This window comes from Azolla caroliniana, unplaced genomic scaffold (assembly GCF_043228905.1).
Source record: "Azolla caroliniana isolate FFs.n. ecotype wild unplaced genomic scaffold, voAzoCaro1.0.p SCAF_4, whole genome shotgun sequence".
NCBI classification, from domain to species: domain Eukaryota; kingdom Viridiplantae; phylum Streptophyta; class Polypodiopsida; order Salviniales; family Salviniaceae; genus Azolla; species Azolla caroliniana.
In genome coordinates this window covers 24,093,142-24,114,762 of record NW_028230439.1, presented here as the reverse complement: position 1 = coordinate 24,114,762, position 21,621 = coordinate 24,093,142, and the positions used below count along the sequence as shown (strand labels likewise).

At 36.3% G+C, this 21,621-nt stretch overlaps 1 protein-coding gene across 4 annotated transcripts; it reads right to left on the bottom strand.

Moving 5' to 3' along the window:
• Positions 1-696: 696 nt before the first annotated feature.
• On the bottom strand, positions 697-19,489 carry LOC147865547 (cilia- and flagella-associated protein 251-like). Of its 4 annotated transcripts, XM_087318380.1 has the most exons (23): positions 19,408-19,489; positions 19,128-19,265; positions 18,512-18,637; positions 14,843-14,936; positions 13,851-13,945; positions 11,871-11,954; positions 11,508-11,674; positions 11,171-11,409; positions 9,745-9,908; positions 9,324-9,425; positions 8,933-8,989; positions 7,331-7,399; positions 7,179-7,244; positions 6,150-6,233; positions 5,902-6,021; positions 5,574-5,705; positions 4,585-4,728; positions 4,310-4,479; positions 3,044-3,194; positions 2,784-2,911; positions 2,003-2,105; positions 1,821-1,906; positions 697-1,070 (listed from the first exon to the last, which is right to left on the bottom strand). In XM_087318380.1, the coding sequence occupies exons 1-23, from the start codon at positions 19,426-19,428 to the stop codon at positions 965-967; spliced, it is 2,646 nt and encodes an 881-aa protein (XP_087174506.1). In that variant the 5' UTR covers positions 19,429-19,489; the 3' UTR covers positions 697-964. The 4 variants fall into 4 exon arrangements, with proteins under 4 accessions (XP_087174506.1, XP_087174507.1, XP_087174509.1 ...); XM_087318381.1 differs by lacking the exons at positions 13,851-13,945; positions 14,843-14,936; XM_087318383.1 differs by lacking the exons at positions 13,851-13,945; positions 14,843-14,936; positions 19,128-19,265; positions 19,408-19,489 and having other exon boundaries at positions 11,508-11,693.
• Positions 19,490-21,621: the final 2,132 nt, after the last annotated feature.

The following is a 21,621-nucleotide window of genomic DNA, read 5'->3' as shown; positions in this document are numbered from 1 at the left end:
TCTTTACATATAGCATATTTGTGTATATGCTAACACATTTTGGAGATGGGTTTACGTATGAAAACAAGAACTTGAGTATCTACTATGGAAATGAGAGACTTTTGGTGGAGGTCTAAGATCTAAATATACAAAAAAGTGTAAATTTCTAAATATTCCTGAAAACATTACTATCATGTTGAACTAGATTTTCCAAAATTATTACAAACACTCGAACATAAAACAAAAAACCCCTCTCTTGCTTTTTTGGAAAAAAAAACCCTCGCTTGCATCATTACATATTTAAGCTATTATTAGTCGCATCATCAATAGAGAGCCTAAAGTTAAAATTTGAAATATGGTGTAGGAAACAAATTTAATTGCATACTTCGATGCCAGCACACGTTTCACAAACTGATCTAAACAATCTGTAAACAATGCATTGTTACCTAACAAAAATGAAAGGCAAATATTCTAATGAAAGGTGCATAGTTGTCCTCAATTGTAGTTGTTGAGTAGGATTTCCAAACCAACCCTATCTATCATGGCCAACACCAAGAATCCTTCCTTGCTCATGGTAGCCGGTCATTGTGATTTTCCTAGAATTTTGACCACCACCTAGTCAAATAAGAGCCATACAATAGCCGGGCATTGGATTTTGCCCAAAAATGGATGAAAATTAATGGTCACATACAAAGACATCAAATTGGTACAAAGTCAAGAAGAAAGATATAGGGATTTGCTATAAAGATTCTAGTCACAATGCGAGGAGAAGCTCGATGTCAATGTGAAACTGAAAAAACTGAAGCTCGATGTCGTATTTACAAGTAAGGAGCCATCAGGAGGTTTGCAGCATTCTAACAGCTAGAGAACAGTGTCATTGAGAGGCCTAAATTTACCAGTAACAATGTTTTCTCTTGAATTCTGTTATATCATTATTGATACATCATTTTTTCTGCCCCAGAACATGATTGATGCAACAGCATGCTTATAGATTCATTAACTCGTTGGAAAACCATGCTGCGTTTACTTCTGTTGGAAGAGCTTCTACTTTCACACGCATGATTGTATTGAAACACTGTTGTATTTCATCCCTACAAGAAAAAAAAAACTTCATTCTATCAATTGAAGAAAGCTAATGAAACAGACAAGATACAATCAATACAATCTCTTTCATGCTACACATACTTTTATTAATAAGCTTGGTGCTCGCATACTTGAAGCAACTAGTGCAAACATACCTTTGAAAAAGAAAGTTTAAGAAGATGAATCATTCTCACATGAAGCCAAATAAGTGGTTCAGTAAGATACACGTGAATCTCTTTTGTGCTACACATGCTGTGATTACTAAGGCTTGGTGCTCTCATACTTGAGGAACGTAGTGCACACATACCTTTGAAAAAGAAAGTTTAAGAATATGAATCAGTCTCAGATGAAACCAAATAAGTCGTTTAAGAAGATGAATCAATCTCCCATGAAGCCAAATAAGTCGTTTAGCCTAAAAGATTGCAAATGTGTTGGTCCAATTGAAAGCCTCGCATTAAAAAAAACCCTTCACACAAGCATGGCAAGGGAAGCATCATCTTCTTTTTCTTCTTCATTCTACCTAGGGGTTATCCTTGGTAGAATTTTTTTTGAAAACTTTATATTCTCAATTTATTGTCTTATGCTACATAGCTATAATATCCAGCTTCAATCCAAGCTAAAAATGTTTAATGTCCATCTTCACTCCAACCTAAAAATGCTCAAATATCCACCTGAACTGCAAGCCATGTTTGATAAACAATCCTTTTTTCCTAAAATGGTTTTAACTACTAGCCCAAACTTAGAAGGATAGGTCATACCTGGTCATTTGTTCACCTTCTGTTTGTAGAATATGTAGTAACTGCTCTAACTTCAACCGTCCTGTCCTTGGATCTGAACCAAGAGCCTGTATGTACACAGCAGGTAATGTAGTTTTCCATACAAAGACTTAATATTTTACATGCTTAAAGTAAAACAGCACTCCAATCTTTCATATACTAACGCTGAAAGCATGTTGTATAAGAGATGCATCAAGATCCATGACAGGTCTATAGTTGATGAAGACTGCTAAGAAATCCTTGAAACTTATCCTTTCACCCGAAGATCTGTACAACATAATACAGCTAAAATGAATTCCAAAGAAAATATATCATCAAAGAATTTAAATATTTGAGGCCTCTGAACAACACACACAATCAAGTACTATTGAAGGAACATAAATAGAGTCTCTTCGTAGCCAATGGAATTCCAAAGTATGGCTGAAAAAGTTCATGTGTTAGTGTTGCTGCCGTAATGCATTCAACGATAACTGAAGCTTCTTGACATTGGCACTAAGTTGAACCTTTCATAATGAAGGTTATTTGTATAATGCACAAATTTTTCAGGAGATTTAGACAACTCTCACAGTAATGAATCTATGACATATGTTGCAACGATGATATTTTATTATTGGGTTCTCATATATCTTTGTAGATATCAATATGATCTCACTTCCTACCTTCTCTCCTTTCTTCAGTTTTCCTTGATGGATTGAGCATAATATATGTGTCGAAACATGGAGAGACAAATGAAGTGACAAATGGAATCCCATATAGATATATGTGCTCTTGGATAGGGAGACTAACACTTTCATAATCGATGTTGTGCAATTTAATTTCATTCAATCTCCCATACCAATGAGGCAACATGGAGTGTTAATACGAAGTAAAAAGAGATGAGTTCTAAAAATATAATGAAACAGAACTTGCTTATCTGTCGCTACTTCAAGGAAAAGTCTATCAAACCTGATCTCCATAAGAATCTCTTTCATTTCACTGATGGATGGAAAGATTCCAAGAGCACATAGCAGGTTCTGCACCTGATCTATTTTCAAAGAACTATCTAGAATTCTTTCATCTGGAAAATCTACACCCTGTAAATGAATTTTGTAATCACAATTAATCATTTTATTATTTGTTGAAGATGCATCTAATTAATTTCCAAAGAAAAAAACCTTACTTTAATTGCTTTCAGAAGAAAATTAATTGGAACAAATTTTGAGTACCTGGGAACATATCTGGGAAGTAAAAAACCATTGCTTCAGTAATTGGAGACTGCTTGCACCATAGGCCCCAGAGAAGTGTGTAAGAATAGGATCAACTTCGTTGGCAAAGTGCTTTTCTAACAATGGCAAGCTTATTCGCCACAAATTTAGACTGTGATTAAGAAACAAGGCCCAGCCACCAATTTAGATTAACAAAAAAAGACATTAAATTTTAGAGCTCTAAACTATTACAGAAGAAATCTCTTTTTAGTATCATTTTCAGTAAGAATGTCCATGGTAACTCAATTTGCAGAATCCTTGTGTTAACTTGTTAACCCTAAACCCTATCAGTATCTAGATTACTTAGCAAACGCAAAAAGTAGGAGATATTATACAAGCCCATGTTCATATGGTAGGTAAAGAACCAAGCCTTCGAAAACCAATATTGTGATGTTTAATATGACATCACAATGGATGAGGGGGTGCATGCCTGATATCTTGTATAGAAAGGAGAGAGTGGATTATGAAGATTCATATATTATCTTGATGTAGCGGTCATCAGACCTAGCATCCCATTGAGAGGTGCTGCACAGGCTCGAAACTTGATGGGGTATGTAAACCAAGATGTGACTATCTGCATGGGGGGCCTACTTTGGATCGTTATTGCAGCTTTGGAAACGCCCTGATGGGAGGAGATCAATGGAGAGACCTATTATATCCATGATCTCTACAATGATTCAGGCTAACACATCCACACCCAACGAGATTATAAGGGTTCCCATGGCTGGACGTAGAGGCTCCAAACATCCTTCCAATACTCCTTGATGAACCATCTCTCACATTCAATCACTCATAGATTTAGCAAAGTCCTAGGAAATATCTCATTTAGTTAGAGACTAAGAGGATATGCTTCAAACTGGCCTTCTTTTGAGAAACTTCTCCACATAACTATGGATGGATTTAAACTATGCCATGAATATATAAATATATTCATCTGTTTTGTGGATTGAGTTCACCATTGGACAGATTCATAACTCATCACATCGGCTTGAGATAGAGACATCTAGGTATATAAGTGTACATCCTGACCAGAGAGGGTATGTTGGCTTGGCATACAGAGGCAATGTCTAAGCAGACTACATATGTTGCTGCACGGCATGCTACCAGACCTGAGGACACTTCCACTGCCTCTTTAGGGATGGATTTGAACCTCTTGGAATATTACATACAAAATCACTCTATAAAAAATATCAAGATTCAATTAAATAGACTTTCATAAATACTTACCTATCACGAACACCTACTGTTAGCAAGAATGTGTGATGATGAGATAATGTTATGTCCTTGATAGAACCTGCATGGCCAATGACACCAAGATATCGTATATTCTTGTTCCTTGCTAGTTGCAAAACCATGATTCCTACAATTTGATCTTCCGTTGAAAAAGCTAGATAGTCCTAAAAGCATATATCAAATAACTCAAATGTAGCACATATTAAGTATTATGATTGGACCAGGCATAATATTATACTTTGAACTTCCTACAGTGTTTTAAAATAAACCTTTGAGCAATCTTTTGAAAAGATCCGATGCATTGATTTTATTGGAGTTCCAAATGTTGGACCCAAAAATGTCTTATGGCAAGCAAACGTTTCAGTATCATAAACTCTGATTTTAAAGTCAGAATCTGATATTAGGACATAAAGCTGCAAGTAAAACAAAGCCTCACTTAGAATATTAATCTATCCACATTTTCTCATCAATAAATGTGTAGTATCGTAAAAGAAAGTAATGTGTAGAAAACTTTTTAAATCTTAGTGTACCAAGAAAATATCAGCCTGATTCTTATATACAAAACAAGTGTCTGTACAAGTGCTAAAACTATCGTATCTGAGGGTTGAGAAGAGCTGTGCATATTAAATCATTGCAGGGGACCATACCTGCAAACAATATCTCCAAAGACCAATCGAAGAAAAGACAAGAATGTCCCCAGGAAGCATTTATAAATTTAAATATTTCAAATATTTCAAAGACCATCAGTTAGAGATTGAGGTAGGCAGATATGCATGAATACCTCTAGAAATAATTTTCCAATTGTGTCATTGAGGAGTGGAATCTGAAGAACACTATGTTTGTCACTACAGTGTTTTCTATGAAATAAGAGGGAGATACCATTGCCTCTTTAAGCAAGGCTTTGGCTCACTATAAAAGGTATTGGAATATGAGAACCAACAGTGGTTGGGGCTTTTCACATGGGTTCCATTATATGAAACACAACTCGTACTTTCCAGGCATGAGAACCTTTAGAGTATGGCTGACAATATTATATGAATATCTAGATCTCAATATTGTACTTACTTTCCATCAGTTTCCATCCTAATTTTGAGATTTCCAGTAGTAAATATTTGTAATAAAACACCATTAATAAGTGTAATCACAGTTCGCCAAAAAAGGAAAGATACTAGTTGATTCAGACAGAATGAGAAAGTGCAGGTTCCGAAACATATGATTGCAAGATTATTTCAATGGCTATTGTCAATCAGCAATATACCTCTCCTCTGAAACCATTTATGGAAATCATTGCTGTTGGTACTCCAGATGTGTTAAGAGGCCAGGTCCCCTTCAATTTTATTGCTTTCTCCTCTGTGGAATTCAGTAGATCATATTCCACAATCATACAATCCTGAAAAGATGGATTGATTCTATTCATTAGCCCTTTGATCAAGCAATTATTAAGATATGTAGTGCTCTGGCATCACAAACTATTTAAAAATAAAATGAGTTGGGACTGGAATCCATATTTTTATGAGCTTGAGAGACAGAAAGAGTTTGGATGGAATTCATGATTTAATGAGCTTGAGAGGCTTGAAAAGCTATACATGTCCAACACTAAAGAGTCGATTACACCCATCTCTATCGTTGGTAAAATGAAGCCCGATTATGGGTTTTGCATGTGATCGGAATTTTCCAATATATTTCCATTTGTCTTCAATGTGTTCCTGGTTCGCAAGGAACGTGTATAAAGTCAGAAAATACCCAACAGAAGTTAGTAGCAACAACTATGTAACAGTTATAACCTGCTATATTCAGACGCAACAACTGATATTTAGAAGAAATTGGTTATCACCTTATTGATAGTGCAACTCAAAAGTGATACAGCAAAACTTGCGTCCGCTACCGCCAAATATGATTCATCATTTGAAAATACAAGCTGCACACGTATTTAGATACATTATACTAAATACATAATCTTCTGTAAACAAAGTGGCATACAAATATGTTTTTCATTATTGCATTCGGTATGTTTTTCATTATTTCATTTGGACTCCAAAGTGGCATACAACACCGAAACAAAGAATTATCAAGCTTGCTTCAAGGATATGCCAGTGCCTCCTAATGGCATTAATTAATCTCATGCCATACGGAGGCAAACGTTTCCAGATAGACTGGGCCACCAGTTATGTGAGAATATCAGCTTCTTCTAGATGCACCTCAAAGTGATGCTGGCAACTTTTAAGATGGAATTCATCTAAAGCAGCAGACTAAATATAGTAACCACAAAATTCTTACCCAAGAATGATTATTTAGGTCAATTAACAAAGAATTTGGCTTCAAATGGAGCCAATAATGTGATTTAATTAAAAGGTATGAGACTCAGAAAAGATTAATAGGTAGGTTCTTTAATTAAAATGTATGAGCATTGTAAACAGATTACACATCTAAACAAATCATATAATTTTTACATATGTTAAAATTTAGATGAAAATAAGCCTACTCTCATGGCTCTGCCTCATTCATTAATCGTCTACTATAATTTGTAGACATACTAGAATCAATTGCCTCTCCAGATTTGGTGAAATCTAGTGCACGTACTTCCCAAATATTTTCACTTATAATTTAGCAAATCATTTTGTGTTGCCATTCACCTAATTGAAAGTGAGAAATTCACTTTTGGGTCATTTTTAAAATTTTCATACTCATGCATAGGACCTAATGGCATCGGTTCCCCTCTGAAAATTAAACTCTTTGAGGAGTTAATGTTTCTATTTACCTTCATCTAGTTTCCAAACACATCAGCAAATACGGAGTGTAATGACAGAGGTATTTTTGCCTATTGTGTTTTATTAATATCATGAGGGATGGAGAGATGCCTTACCTTGATAATTCTTGTTCTAGAAACTGCAATACTTTCTATGTCATGAAGTACATCTGACTCAACTATCTGCAAACTTCATAGCCAAGTGCCACATTGAATAAAACATTTGGCTTTATAACAGTAAGTTATGAATAAAAACTGGGTTTACTGACCTTCAAGAGACCATTTGCAAAACCACATGCTATAACTGATCCTGAAGGAGAGTAGACTATAACTTCTGCCTGAAAGATAAAATAGAAGTCAATTTGTCGGTTCACTATTCCACAGAATCTGAAACTCTAAAAGGAAGAAATAACCATAACAATAATACACAGATTGCAGAGGGATAAAACTGAATGGTAAGATTTTTAATAAAGTTGGGAAAACGATACACCATTAGATCAATTAGAAACTAACGCATATTGCTATTTAAATATCATTAAGCACAGGGTTTACTCTAAAAGACCATAATGCCCTACGAGATTTAACAAAGATAATAAATGTTTACCTTAACTCGTCAAGGCAATTAACAAAAGAAATTGTGTTTCTATTCTCGCTGCCTAGAACTAAATACTTTGAAGATCTGTTACCATGAGTGATGAACACCTCAGGTTAGGTGCCTGATAGCTGGAGCTAAAATTGTTCCTTGAAGATATTCATGATGGTCTAATCCAATATGGAAAGCTCAATGGGATGAGGAAGGCGTCTGTCATGCTGTATGATTTTAACTTCGATTTTGTGAAGACATACAAATCAGAAACGTGATCCAGGTTCATATTCGCAACCTCCATGACAAAGAGATTTGTATGATTATAAAATTGATCTTGTGAAGATGTGCAAATCAGGGAATTGTTCCAGATTCGTATTGGAAGCCTCCATGACAAAGAGAAAATGCCTTATATGGTGTTCCTCCAATGAGCCACCACTATACTTTGGCAAGGATGGTTGCATGTACACCAATAAATGTGTCCCCCAGTGATGCCTGTGCAGAAGAAATCCGAGAGTTTTCAGCCTAACTGGATCTGTGAGTCTCATCCTCTCCCTCAAAAGGTCGCTCTCTACAAATTGGGACAGTTAATTGGTCGCACATCCGACATACAGGTGTTTTTTGCCCTTGCATGTTCATAACTTAACTAGGGGATAAATTGTCCACCCTTCATGCTGAATCCGCATGTCTGTGTGTGGAAATTGCAGTGGCCTAATCGTTCATACAGTTCTTCGAGGAAGAAATAACTCTATCCCTGCATCCCAACTACGAACCAGAATCAATTGAAATTTGTGAACTATGTCAACAATTTGTCAAATTGATCGATACTCGTAGTGCCGATGCCATTCTTGCTAATAGCGTGGCTCTTTTACTCTTCTTAGGCCCGATAGCTAAGTCTGCGCAATTTCCACCGCATGTATGGCTACCTGACGCAATGGAAGGACCCACACCAATATCAGCCTTGATCCATGCCCAAATTCCCAAGAGGAGTGAACAATCTCAGCTGACCTTATCCACCTAAAAAGAATAGGTGTACACTAGCTGTTCAAAGGTAGAAGGCCCCAGGTATCATGATAAATATAGAATATGCTCAACAACATTTCTTGAGGGTACTTCCCACTGTGAGACTTCATTTGTTTATCTGTGTGCATCTCTAAGAATAACGATAAAGTTGAGTTCTTAAAACCAACATGAATAATACACAAGAGAATGTATATATAAATTTTTTTGGCTTTTAAAATAGGATAGTCATCAGTTTACATGCAAAATTATCATCAAACACACTTACTTTGAGCTTGGAAAATTCACGTTGTGTAGAAATCCTGCGCACATTGCAGTCACAAACCTGTTTTCATGATACAATAAAATTAACATTCACATCCTGATTGAAATATGATTGCCCAGTTATGAAAAAATTATGGAATGCCACATCTAGACAAGTCATAACCTCAATGTCATTATGCACAAGCAGAAAGATTTCCAAGATGGGAATAGAATATTCATGGCTTCTGGCATCCTACAGTGTAGCCTATTATGATGAGCACACCATTTACTTGATTGCATGTCTTTTGCATTTAAATTTTATTTATCTTTCTGCTTGTCTATTTGTTTATTATGAGATAGTCTATGATCATGGAGGAATTAAAAACAATAATCTATTTTTTGAACTGGAAAACAACCTGAAGACATCCATCAACATTTATGACTGCAAATTGTGGTAAACAAGGATGTGCTGCCACACTGCAAATCCCCTTTGGTACATAATCTATCATCTCTTTTCCCTGCACGTTTAAAAATACATGTTAATTACTTGGAGTACTAAGTTCAAAAGGAAAGAGAAATCTTCTTGTCATGGACGTACATGCGTCTACATCATGTACAAGAGGTTCCTCTATGGTTTCCTTGTATGTTTTCCAAAAGGTGTTACTTAAGAAAAGAGTGTATGTGTGAGCACAAGCAAACACTTTATTAGTAATACAAGTGACATAGTAGGGGGAAGCTCAATGTGAGGTGAAACCTTAAACATCATTATGCATATACATATACACATGTAATCTGTGGCAATGCAGGAAAACCAGAATCTTTCGCAGAATCTATTACTTTCAATGTTTGAGTTCCTGGTTGCTCCTCAAATGTGACCGCATTAAGGAATATTATATGTCCTGTCTTTGTAGCAACTAGAAAGGGCGGGACTCTGAGATTAAGTGGTGTATCCTCTTCAATGAAATTATCAATTCTTGAGAATGAAACAGACATAACTCCTCCTAAAGAACAATATTTCGAGTGTGTCAGTAATCATAAGGATTCCATATTATAGAAACGGCACATTAAGTGTGATTTCCTTACATGAAATACATGATTAACCTTATTGTAAATGGGAGATATTTACTGCAACAAAACAAGATACTTATTAAATTTGTGGTTTCCTTTTTCTAAAGAGACATTCAGAAGTACAGATATCTTGCCTTCCAGGATGATTATTAGTCTCTCTTTCAGGTAGTATAAAATATTCCAGATGTGTTAATAAACAAGAGTTTCAATCATATTGTTGTGCTGACTCGAAGAGAACTGGAATTAGACTCCACATCCTTCACTTTTAGATTTCACAGCTTATCTACATGACCTAGCAGTGAAGGACAGTGCCTATCAAGAGGTTTCTTATGGAACTCAAATGTAGCATAAAGTATACCTTCCTATATGGTAAAGCTAGAATCAAGTCTATATTCGTCTGTAATGTGCTAAAATAATCTCTCAATGCACTCCTATTGGCGATGGGATTTGCTAAGAGGAAAAAACTTTAGTGCTATAATCTTTCCACAGATCCAATAAGCAAATCTGTCCACGTCTATCAGAGGTTTAATAGCTATGGTTAAGTGGTCCATTTTCAGTATTGTGGGTGAGATTGCATTATGAGCAGCATGAAGGTTGAGGATATGGCATGTAGCTTCCTTTTCTTGAAAACATATGGATGAAAAGTTGGGTAACCATGAGATCCATATACTCTCTTTAAAGATTCAGGCATTTGAATCATCTGACATGGATATACCAAGAGAAATGCCAACATTACCTACAATGAGATGTAGCCTATCAGGCAATAAAATATATCGAGTTTCTCCAAATGGTGACTTCCAGTGGTTGTGAAGTCCCCATTAGAGGTCAATTGATCATGAATAGAAGCGAAAGACTGGGTCATGGCATGCATGAAAATAGTGTATGACAATAAGATTCAGTTGAAGGCAGCTTGCTCTATTGGTGCAACATTCATGATGTTTGATTCTAAACTATTGAACTCGTCCCAATCCATCCAATAAATTATAATGCTGACCATAATGCAGTTCCAGAGCAACGTTTCCTTTAACCATCAAAATTTTCTTTTTATACGCAGTGCAGATGAAAATGAAGGTTTTCATAGCTCATATTTCCACCTCCTACATTATATTCTGTGTCTTATCTATATAACTAATCAGCTAAGTGGGAGCCTTACCCTTGATAATTGCATTTTCATATGAGGGTTCTCTATTAATACCTGCGTGCAATTCCTCAAACCAACTGACAAGCCCAATACGATGATCATAAAAACGTACATAACCATCAGCACCACCAGTTACAATATAGTTTTCCTGTATTGATAAATGTGTAATGGCAGATTGGTGCAAACGAACAATTTTCAGTGCACGCATTTGGCGCACAGATGATCGCTTCTTTGAGTCAACTTTCAAACCAAAACATGATATAGCTTTGGGCAATTCTTTAGCAGTGGCTGACCTGCACAAGATGAAAAAAATCTGGGCAACCTTTATACTTACCATATATTAATCTGAACCAAATTCAGGATTCAGCTTTCATATAAAACACGTATTTACCGCTGCTCTTTCCAGACTACAACATCTCCAGAGAATGTAGCTGTTATTGCAGTGTCACTACATGGAACAAAGCAAGAAACTGAAAGCTCAGGCATGTTTTGTTGCACATCAGCTGTCTTAGAATTTGCCTCTTCACGTTTTATTGTATGAATTTCAGATCCTTTATCCTGGTTAGAACCAAGTAGACTGGAGAAAAGTCAGACCAGAAGGGAAACTGATCACTGTATCATATGAAATGAGTTTCTATAAATATATATATTTATTAGAATAGTAGTTAGTTGCGTGCAGATAACACCTAGACATCTAGAATAATGCATATGTTCAATATGAATATAACGAAAGGTTACAAGTGTATGCGCCAACCTTGAAAAGTCGCCAAAAGAATACAGCTTCTTTCCCATTTGTTACAAATTCATCTCGATCATCTTTGTTGAGGCGTAAACATGTCTATGAATATGTAGAGAAATCATTATGCCAGATTTCAACAACAAACACAATGCACATCTCATTAATCAAACACAGAAAAATGATAGATATACAGGTCTGTTTGGCCTTGATATAAAAATGGATTGCTGAAACACTAGTAATAATGCAATATTAAATTATTCCTTTGCATCATGAGATAGAAGCCACAAAGTGACTGTAAAGTTTGGATGGAGATGTTCTGGAATCATTGACTACTTGGATTATTTGGAACATGAACCCTCCATGATGTTGAAACCTTACGCTGGTTGCTCTAATGCACGATTCATATGAACAGATCCTTACGTATGTAATGCATATGATATGGTTGATTGCAAGCTTCATAAGCGCAATGATAAGCTTTCCATAAAGATGGATTTTAGGATTTGTGGTTTTCTATTGAGCCCCAACAAACCAAGTTTCTCTAGGATATTTTATTGATGTTTTTCCAGTTCGTTGAAGTCACCAAAATGCTTGACCTCTTGTTTATTTCTCTTCTCTTCTCGAAAACTCTTCTTTGCAAAACTTGATTTAAGAAGAGCTTTAACAATAAATCAAGTTTTTCTCACTGCAAACCATTATAGAGATATGATATCACAATCTTTTTTCTCGCTGCAGACCATTATAGAGATATCATATCGCAATCTTGAGTTCATCCATAACTACTTATAGGCAAACACTGATGACAGGAGACAGACGGATACGTGCATTAAGAAGAGCATCATACAGGGTGATTTTACCTCAGAAAAAAACATTGTTAAGCACTTTTGTAGGATCCACTCCACCATGGGATTGTAGTTTCCATAGGATTCCTACAGATACACCTATCCTCATTACTTCATCTCGCATCACAGGATGTTTATTATGAGTGTGAATCCATTGTTTCCATGAAAACCCTTCTTTTCGTTTAGCTTGTAAAATCCGAGAAGACCAGAAAGAAGAAAGAAAGATATATTAACGTCTTTTAAGAGGCCAAAATGGCCTATAAGACCAAAAGAGATTACATCTTAAGTGTTGTCTCGTCTTTGAGAACAACAAATCAAAATAAAATAAGTATTACTTAGTAAATATAAAAGTAAATAAGATAAAAACAGATGTGGGAATCTGGTTTTTGGCACATGTGAGATTCTCAAGTTAGATATATTGTAACTTTTGTCTTCAAAATATCTCTAGCATTGATCGGTCCAGAATGGAGAGGTCTCCGAAGCAAGAAAAGCATCTGTGATGGCGGGAGATAATGGCCTTTATCTGTCGATACAAGGGTGTTGCGATCGTGGTTCAAGGGGTTGGGGCCTACATGCATGACAAATTGCTATTGCCCGATCTATTGTAACCCCTTTGTTATGTCCTGGTTGGGAGCCCATTTGTCTATCCCTTGATTGACTTGTAGCATTAGTATGAGTGATGGGGCTAAAGAAAGTTGTGATTGTCCTTTGTGGATGAGCTTGTATGGCTGTACTATTGTCCTTCAACAACTTTTCCCTATGCCTCTTGAGTTCTAGCAAGAAAAGTCCTAGGAACCATTGGTCCTCATATTCCATTACCTTGCTTAGTGGGCCAAAGCCTTGTTTAAAGAGGCAATGGTTTCATAAAAGACACTACAGTGACAAAAATAGTGTTCTTCCAATTCCACTCCTTGATGACACAATTGGCAAATTCTTTCTTCTACAGGTATACATGTATATCTGCCTACCTCAATCGCAAATATTATTCATTCACTCATTTTCCATCAATTACAGCCACAATATTTTTCAAAAGCTCTTTTGATTTTTCGAACCCTAATACTTTGTATGGCTACAGAAAGTTGAAATTATGCTAAATCTCAATTAAAGAATGCACTTTTTCCATTTTAAAAAGGAATTAAAAACGCCCTTTTTGTACCTGGGGATCTGTTGAGAAAACTGAGAAGTTAACAGTCAATTTACATTTGATCGAATCAATATCCCATATGCACAGCTTTTGCTTTCTATTTTTTCCTGTTGATACGAAGTTCTTAAAGTGCAATTCATGATTATAAACATGTGTTTTCTTATCATTCCAACTTTAATGAGTTGCATTATAGAACACAAAATTAAATAATAATCTAAAGCTCAAACAACTTTGCATGATTCCATGTCTCTCAGTTCTTAGATTGTTCCCTATCTACATTAGCAACTACCCAAGCATTTAGGTATGTCATTATAGATAGCCAGAATATAGCCATAGTTTTCACATATGTCAACCATATAGCAATGCATATGAGTGCATAATTCTAGAAAACTTGTGGTTGTCAATTTGGCTGTGTGACCCCAAATGACTCGCACTGTTTTTGACCCCTTCTTCCATTATTTTCTCATCCTTAGCAAATGGGCCACTTTCCCCTTTACAGGGCTCATATTCATGATTAGGGTCAATTTGTAATGTTAAAACGTCCTTGAGACCATCTAAATTTGATTTTATCCATTGTTTATGCATCTCTGAGTCACTATTTTTCCCTTTTCTATTCCGCATGTGATACAATATCAAGCTTGACGGGCCTTATAGATTTTTTATTTTATTTCTAAGTTTGTTGTCGCTGGCTTTGCTTAATATTCTATTATGTTATGCATTATCTTGGACGGAGGTTGTGTAAAAGTTTTTAGGAAGCTCTAAAAAAGACAACTTTTTACATGCTCACAAGCACTTTTGCAACCAATTCAAGTTTTCAATGTTCTCAAGCAAGATATCAAAGAAATTACATGGATATCTATTATAAAAATGAATTGGCTACTGATACATCATTTATGTATGGTGGCACAACATTAACCAGATTGAACTCAATAATAACTTACTTGAAACAGTAAGAATGAATCAATTAAAAAACTGAACAGCAAACTATAAAAAGGTGCACTGACCCATCACACTCAAGGTCACAAATCGATCACCATCACTTGTAAAATCAAGAGAAATGATCCCTCCAGTCTCATTTTGAGGTATTGAGCTATGTACCTAGGAGCAACATGTCGGTTTGTGACAACAGCCCTACACAGTGGGTGTAGTTAATATAAATCAAATAGAAAAAGGTACTATTTTTAGTTTCATACGTGAATAAGTGTGTTTCTTGTTTTCATTATTTTCTGTAAAGTCCACATAAAGTAGCTTTTGGCAGGCCTAATAGCTTTGAAATTGTTCTCAATAATCCCCACATATGGCTCCTAAAATCTTAGAAGGAGGTAATTACTATAAGTAGGATACACTATAATAATGGAGTTATCATGCTTAAAGTTCTTGTGTTTCAAGGAACTCTTAACTAGTTTCAGAAAGAAGTGAAACGTTCTTGGTCTAGGATAAAACCATAATAAATTATTGATTCCCTCTATTGCTGAGGGTAAAAGAAGAAAGAAAGAAGAAGGAAAGATATATTAACGTCTTTTAAGAGGCCAAAATGGCCTATAAGACCAAATAAGAGATTACATCTTAAGTGTTGTCTCGTCTTTGAGAACAAATCAAAATAAAGTAAATATTACACAGTAAATATAAAAGTAAATAGCATGAAAAGAAAAGAAAAGAGGGAATCTGGTTTTTAGCACATGTGAGATCCTCAAGTTAGGTATATTGTAGCTTTTGTCTTCGAAAGATCTCTAGCATAGGTCAATCCAGAATGGAAATGTCTCCGAAGCGAGGGAAGCACCTACGATGGCGGGAGATAATGGCTTTTATTTGTCAATGACAAGGGTGTCGAGGTCGTGGTCCACGGGGCCGGGGCCTACGTGCACGGCAAATTGCCATTGCCCGATCAATTGTAACCCCTTTGTTATATCCTGGTCTGGATCCCATTTCTGTATCTTGGGGTTGACTTCTAGCATTAGGAGTGATGGGGCTAAAGAAAGTTGTGATTGTTCTTTGTGGATGAGCTTGTGTGGCTGTATCCTTCAACAACTTTTCCCGATGTCTCTTGAGCTCTAGCAAGAAAAGTCCTAGGCATCGTTGGTCCTCATATTCCATTACCTTGTGTAGTGGGCCAAAGCCTTGTTTAAAGAGGCAATGGTATCTCCCTCTGATTTCATAAAAGACACTACAATGACAAACATAGTGTTCTTCAGATTCCACTCCTTGATGACACAATTGGCAAATTCTCTCTTCTAGAGGTAGTCGTGTATATCTGCCTACCTCAATTTGTAGCTGATGTGATGAAGCTCGCAGCTGCCCTATCACACTACACAGCGCATAGGATAGATGTATGTCCATATAAGGTGGCCTGATGACAAATCCATCCTCCAATGTATGTAAGAAGTGTGTCTTATAGTGGGCCATCTTTGTACCAAGTGGTATTTTGGGGCTGATCCATGTTATCTTGTTTTCCAAATTAATAATATTAGTTCAGATCACTCTATTCTTTTCCACATTGGTCATATTGAGATGGGGACAGTCCAAGCTATATTGGAACGGGGGCAGTGCATTTATACTCATGCCATGTGACTTGAACCATTGCTGCATTTCAGCATACCAACAATGAGAGAAAGATATATTAGCATCTTTAAGAAGCCAAAATGGCCTATGAAGCCCAGCAAGAGATTAAAAATTAAAATATTGTCTCACCTTTGAGAAAAAGAAACCAGAATAAATATAACTAAATTGGTAGACCTGCCTAAGTACTAGACTAAGGTAGAATATTGATTCCCCCCAACTGCTGATGATGAAAGAAGAGAGAAAGATATATTAGCGTTTTTTAAGATGTCAAAATGGCCTATGAAGCCCAGTAAGAGATTAAAGCTTAGAATGTTGTCTCATCTTTGAGAAAAAGAAACCAGAATAACTATAACTAAATTGGTAGGTCTCCAACATTTTAGGCCAAGGCAGACTGAAACTTATGCCTGAAAAAGATCTCCAACTTGGATTGATTCAAAATGGAAGGGTGTTGGGTCATAATGGCCTTTATGTGTCGATAATAAGGGTGATGAGGCATGGTTCCAATGGACATGGCCTGTGTCTACATAAAATTGCTATAGCTCGATCTAACCCTCTCAAATGTTGTGTGTAAGGCCTACCCTACTTGTGTACCATTGATTGACTTGCAGCATGAGGACTGATAGAGATCAAGGACATTGTGAAGTTTTCTTATTGATGAGCTGTTGTGGTAGTATTTTGTCCTCCAACAACTTCTTTCTATGTCTCTTGAATTCAATGAGCCCCAACAGTGCATCTTAAAAGGCCATCTCATCATTGAGAGCAATAAACTGAATTAAATATAATGAACTTAGAAAAACTTCCCAGGTACCAGATATTGTCATTAGTTAAGCACTTAACATCTTTGGTATGAATGTCTCTAAAGAGGCGATAGTGGGCCGATTACTTATGAGACCTAAAATTGTTACAATCATGATACTGTATGACACTTAATCAAAGCTTTGTGAGCTGAACTATGAGCTAAGTAATGTATTAACTAAATGAAAAAGCTACCATCCTAGAACGGTACTAGAGCTGTGCGATGGAGCATGCAGCTCTAGAATAGTACTAGCCATAGTCCCCATGGGCATCATCCCAACTTGTCTCACATCGGTCTTTACATAATGTTCAACTTATTAAAGAAATGCGCAGGGAAATCCCAAAAGTACGCAATGATGGACTGAAATCTGACTATAATATCTGCCTCTCAATTTCCTCTTAGATGAAAGGTGAGCATAAGGAAAAGATAAGTATGTGGCCAGAGTGCATTAATACGACACACCCTAGTCTCAGATCCTTATAGTCAGAAGAAACTGTCAATTTCAGCTCTTGTTTCCTGCTATGTTTCCTACACCCTGGTCTCAGATCCTTATAGTCAAAAGAAACAGTTAATTTTAGCTATTGCGTCCTGCATTGTTTCCTTGCACTGTTCTCTAATATATTCTGCTGTCTGAATTCCCTCTCATTGCTACAAAAAGGACCATTTTGATCCACCTCATCTCCAAAAGGTATTAATCCGTTTAAATATTACCAATACCTTGTTAACAAAGTATTGTCTCTTACATCTTATCAATCCATTAAGTACTTTCAATATCTTGTTAATTGTTCACTTCATTTTCAGTTTAATCCTTTACAAGAAACTTATTTTGTATCAAGAAACGCATATACAGGAAGGTTTGTTTGATAAAACGTAATAGGTAATTGGACAAAGAGGTACTTGAACATAATAGATGGCTGTGAGGAGAATCTATCTAACAAGATATTTCTGTTACCAACCACCCTAGTATATCTGAGCTTTTAGACCACAAAAAGTAAAAAATGTCTATAAAAGAATGAAAAACTTTCAAGAAGTCATTACTACCTGCAAAGGTACAAATCTATTACATCTTCTTTACCCCTTAAAGATAAGTATAATGCTTCATTGTAATGATCCAAAACTAACTTGATATTAAGAGAAATGAAACAAGAATTTGGTGTTAAGGCTAAGCTGAGCTATCAGGGAAATACTGAGAAACTTTACAAACAAAAAACCATTTAATATCCAGCTATTGTCGAAAGGGAAAGGTATATCATACATATGTCGCATTCCACAAAGCCCAGTAACTTCTAAGTGAAAGCAATGTTGGCATATATCTAACCTGGCCATCTTCAGTATTCCAGACAATGAGCATTGCATCTGAACCACAATCTGCAGAAGCAATGAACTTTTTTTTCGGGCAAGCCACGAAACATTGTATTTCATGGACATGTCCTTGTAAAAATACCTGATTGCAACAAGATTGAAAAAAACAAGATTAATCTAGACAAGCATGTTCATTTAAAAGAAAATGAAGCATGCTCGTATGAAAAAATTGTAAATAATGCATCCTTAGTTTGCTGCATTCACAAAGTAGTGGTGTTGTAAACCTACCTCTCTCCAAGAAATTTATAGCATTGACATGGGTCCACATTTTTAAGAATTTCTTTCTACAAGATAGATAGGCAATCTAACATCATTCCATCAATCTCTAGCCAATGGCAATCAACAAGCAGGTTAACGAAAACATTGAAGAACAGCTCTAAATGTTAATGCATAGATAATTATGCCAATGAACTGATATTTTTTAAGTTCTAAGTTTAATTACCACACATTAAGGGGAAAGATTTATTTTTTTTGACGCTCTTGATTGAAATACACCACATGTGTAGAGGGGGAAAAAAAAAGGAACTAAAAACAACAGGCGTGTATAGAAATAAAGAAAGAAGATAAAATGCCTGCTTATGTTGAGATGTGTCGTGAAGAACAATTGTATGACCAGATACATATGCAATTCTGTCATTACTTTCATCAGTTCTTAGATCTATTACTCCAACGTTAGTGTCGCTGGTGAGGCCAAAGACCCATTCCAAATTCTGCATTGCAAAAAAAGAAAAGAAAGAAGAACGGAGTGATTTGTTGGCACGAGGTTTAGATAAACAGGAGCAGGAATAAGGAAAAACAGAAATGAAAAAAGAAAATGAAAGAGAATGGTAAAGAAAAGAAAAAAAGAAAGACCAGGGGTTGAGAGGGGTCCATCGCTTTCTCTCCTGCAGAGAATTATGGAGAATTCCAAAAAGAAATCGATGCAGAAAAGGAGAGCACAGGGAGGAACCTTTGTGATGGCGCCTGTTTTTGACAGTTGGGGGGGAGGGGGGGAGGCTTCATTGTAAGGTTTGGTTTAGGGAAATTCACAAAAATAACCCCCCCCCCCCCCCCCCCCCCCTTCCTTAGTCTAAATTTTCAATATTTACCATAATACCCCTGCCTCGGTCTGCATCTCTCCCTTCCTTACTAGCTCATGGTATGGCATGATGGTGAGTTGGCTTCTTGCGAACGGTCTGGACATTAATAACCTCCCTCCCCTTAGGTACAACCACACGATTGATAACACTTTAATCTCTCATGAGGACCGCAATAAAGTAATACGCCAAGAAATAGGGCAAATTTACACTCGGTATAAAATGGATCGCCCCACTAGAGCCACTCCCATCTAAAATGTTGTACTATAAGGAACACTTCATGCACGTCTCTAAGTTAGGTTTTATTACGCGGCCAAAATATCTAGATATATTCTTACCACATGCACTAAGTGTTGTCATTGGACAACTTAGAATATCATCTCACCAACTTGAGATTGAGAATGGGCGTACTAATGGAGTCCCTAGGGAGGAAAGGATATGTAGGTTATGCCACATAGAGATAGAGGATGAGTACCACTTTACATGCAAGTGTCCCACCTACGCTGAGATAAGGGCAAAATACCAAGACATACTTGGTTCCTCTCCTACCCTCCCCAAACTATTAGATACTCAAGATATAAAGAAATTAGGCAGATACATCCTAGAGCTAAAACAACACAGGGAGAATAAGTTACAAAATGTTGCTAATGTTCACCAACATGTAAGAAATGAAGTTTTTTAGGAACAGGGGGAGACAACGATTGTCAACACACCTACACCACTAGACCTTTTCCTTGATGAAGCAGAAAACCAAAGAAGAACCAAACGCCCTCAAATGTCGAGTTTCAAAGCAACTCAACATAGTGTAGAAGCAATAAAGAAAATAAGGGAACGTGAGCTACACCGATTATAAGCCATGGCTGGGGCACTCTAGACACTGAGATCATGGGTCACCCACACCAAAACCCTTTGACCGCCCACTTCTTTTCGAGAGGCTTGGGTGGAATGAAATTAGGCTTAGTGCAAAGTCACTTCCTTTTATCGAGTATACCATGATTTTGTACACTACTAGAACTCTTTTAGTTTAAGTTCTATTTTCACTTTATTTTATTTTAGTTCTGATGATTGGATAAATACCCATTTTGTTGTAAACCAACTATCTCATGGACCAATTTGGGCCTTAAGAAGACGTTAATATATCTTTCTTTCTTTCCCCTCTTGGGAATCATCCCACTACATATACATATTGTCTTTCTTGTACCACTAGGACAATATATATGTTCTTCTGCTCTCACAATGGCCTCCTTCTCATTGTGGTGGATTCTAGAAGAAAACCCCTACCCTATTCGTCCAGTTGTAAAGAGCATCCATCCCTCGAATGTAATTTGGCTTGCTTCATCAAAACAATACACGAGAATGTCTGCATCTTATGGTTTTTGCCTATTTTGGATAACCTTGTGTGATCTTGTTGCTTGTCTAGTGAAGGCATCACAATATTCCATGATCCAACTTTGCACCTTGAATCAATCGTTCTCAATACTTTGTGATTCTATATTCCTTATCAATATTGGCCATGCCTTTTAGATAGATAGGTGCCTATTTAAAGTTCATCAAGACGGATTGCAAACTATGGAGCTTGGGCCTACATAGACAACATAATGCTAGATGTCGAGTCAAAACATTGTAATATTACATTGTGATCCGAAGTAGTTTACCTATTAATGAGCACATCATGTTGGCAATAGTGCTTCATTTGGGTTAAAACGAAATGAACCTATTTGATAGTTTATGTCCTCCCTTACCAAATTATGAATGGATATGACAAATTGATGTATAATATAACAACCAAACTGGGAATATGTTGTTGTTTTTGGATGCAATATTTTAATGTATGACGGAGAACTTTGTAGTACTAAAATACCACTTTACAATGCAATGGGAGTAGGAAAAAAACAAATGAATATAACACATTAATATCTCTATTCATGAGGGAGATTGATATTATGCATGCATGTTTTAGAAAGGTCACATGAGTGTCGACGTGTCTATT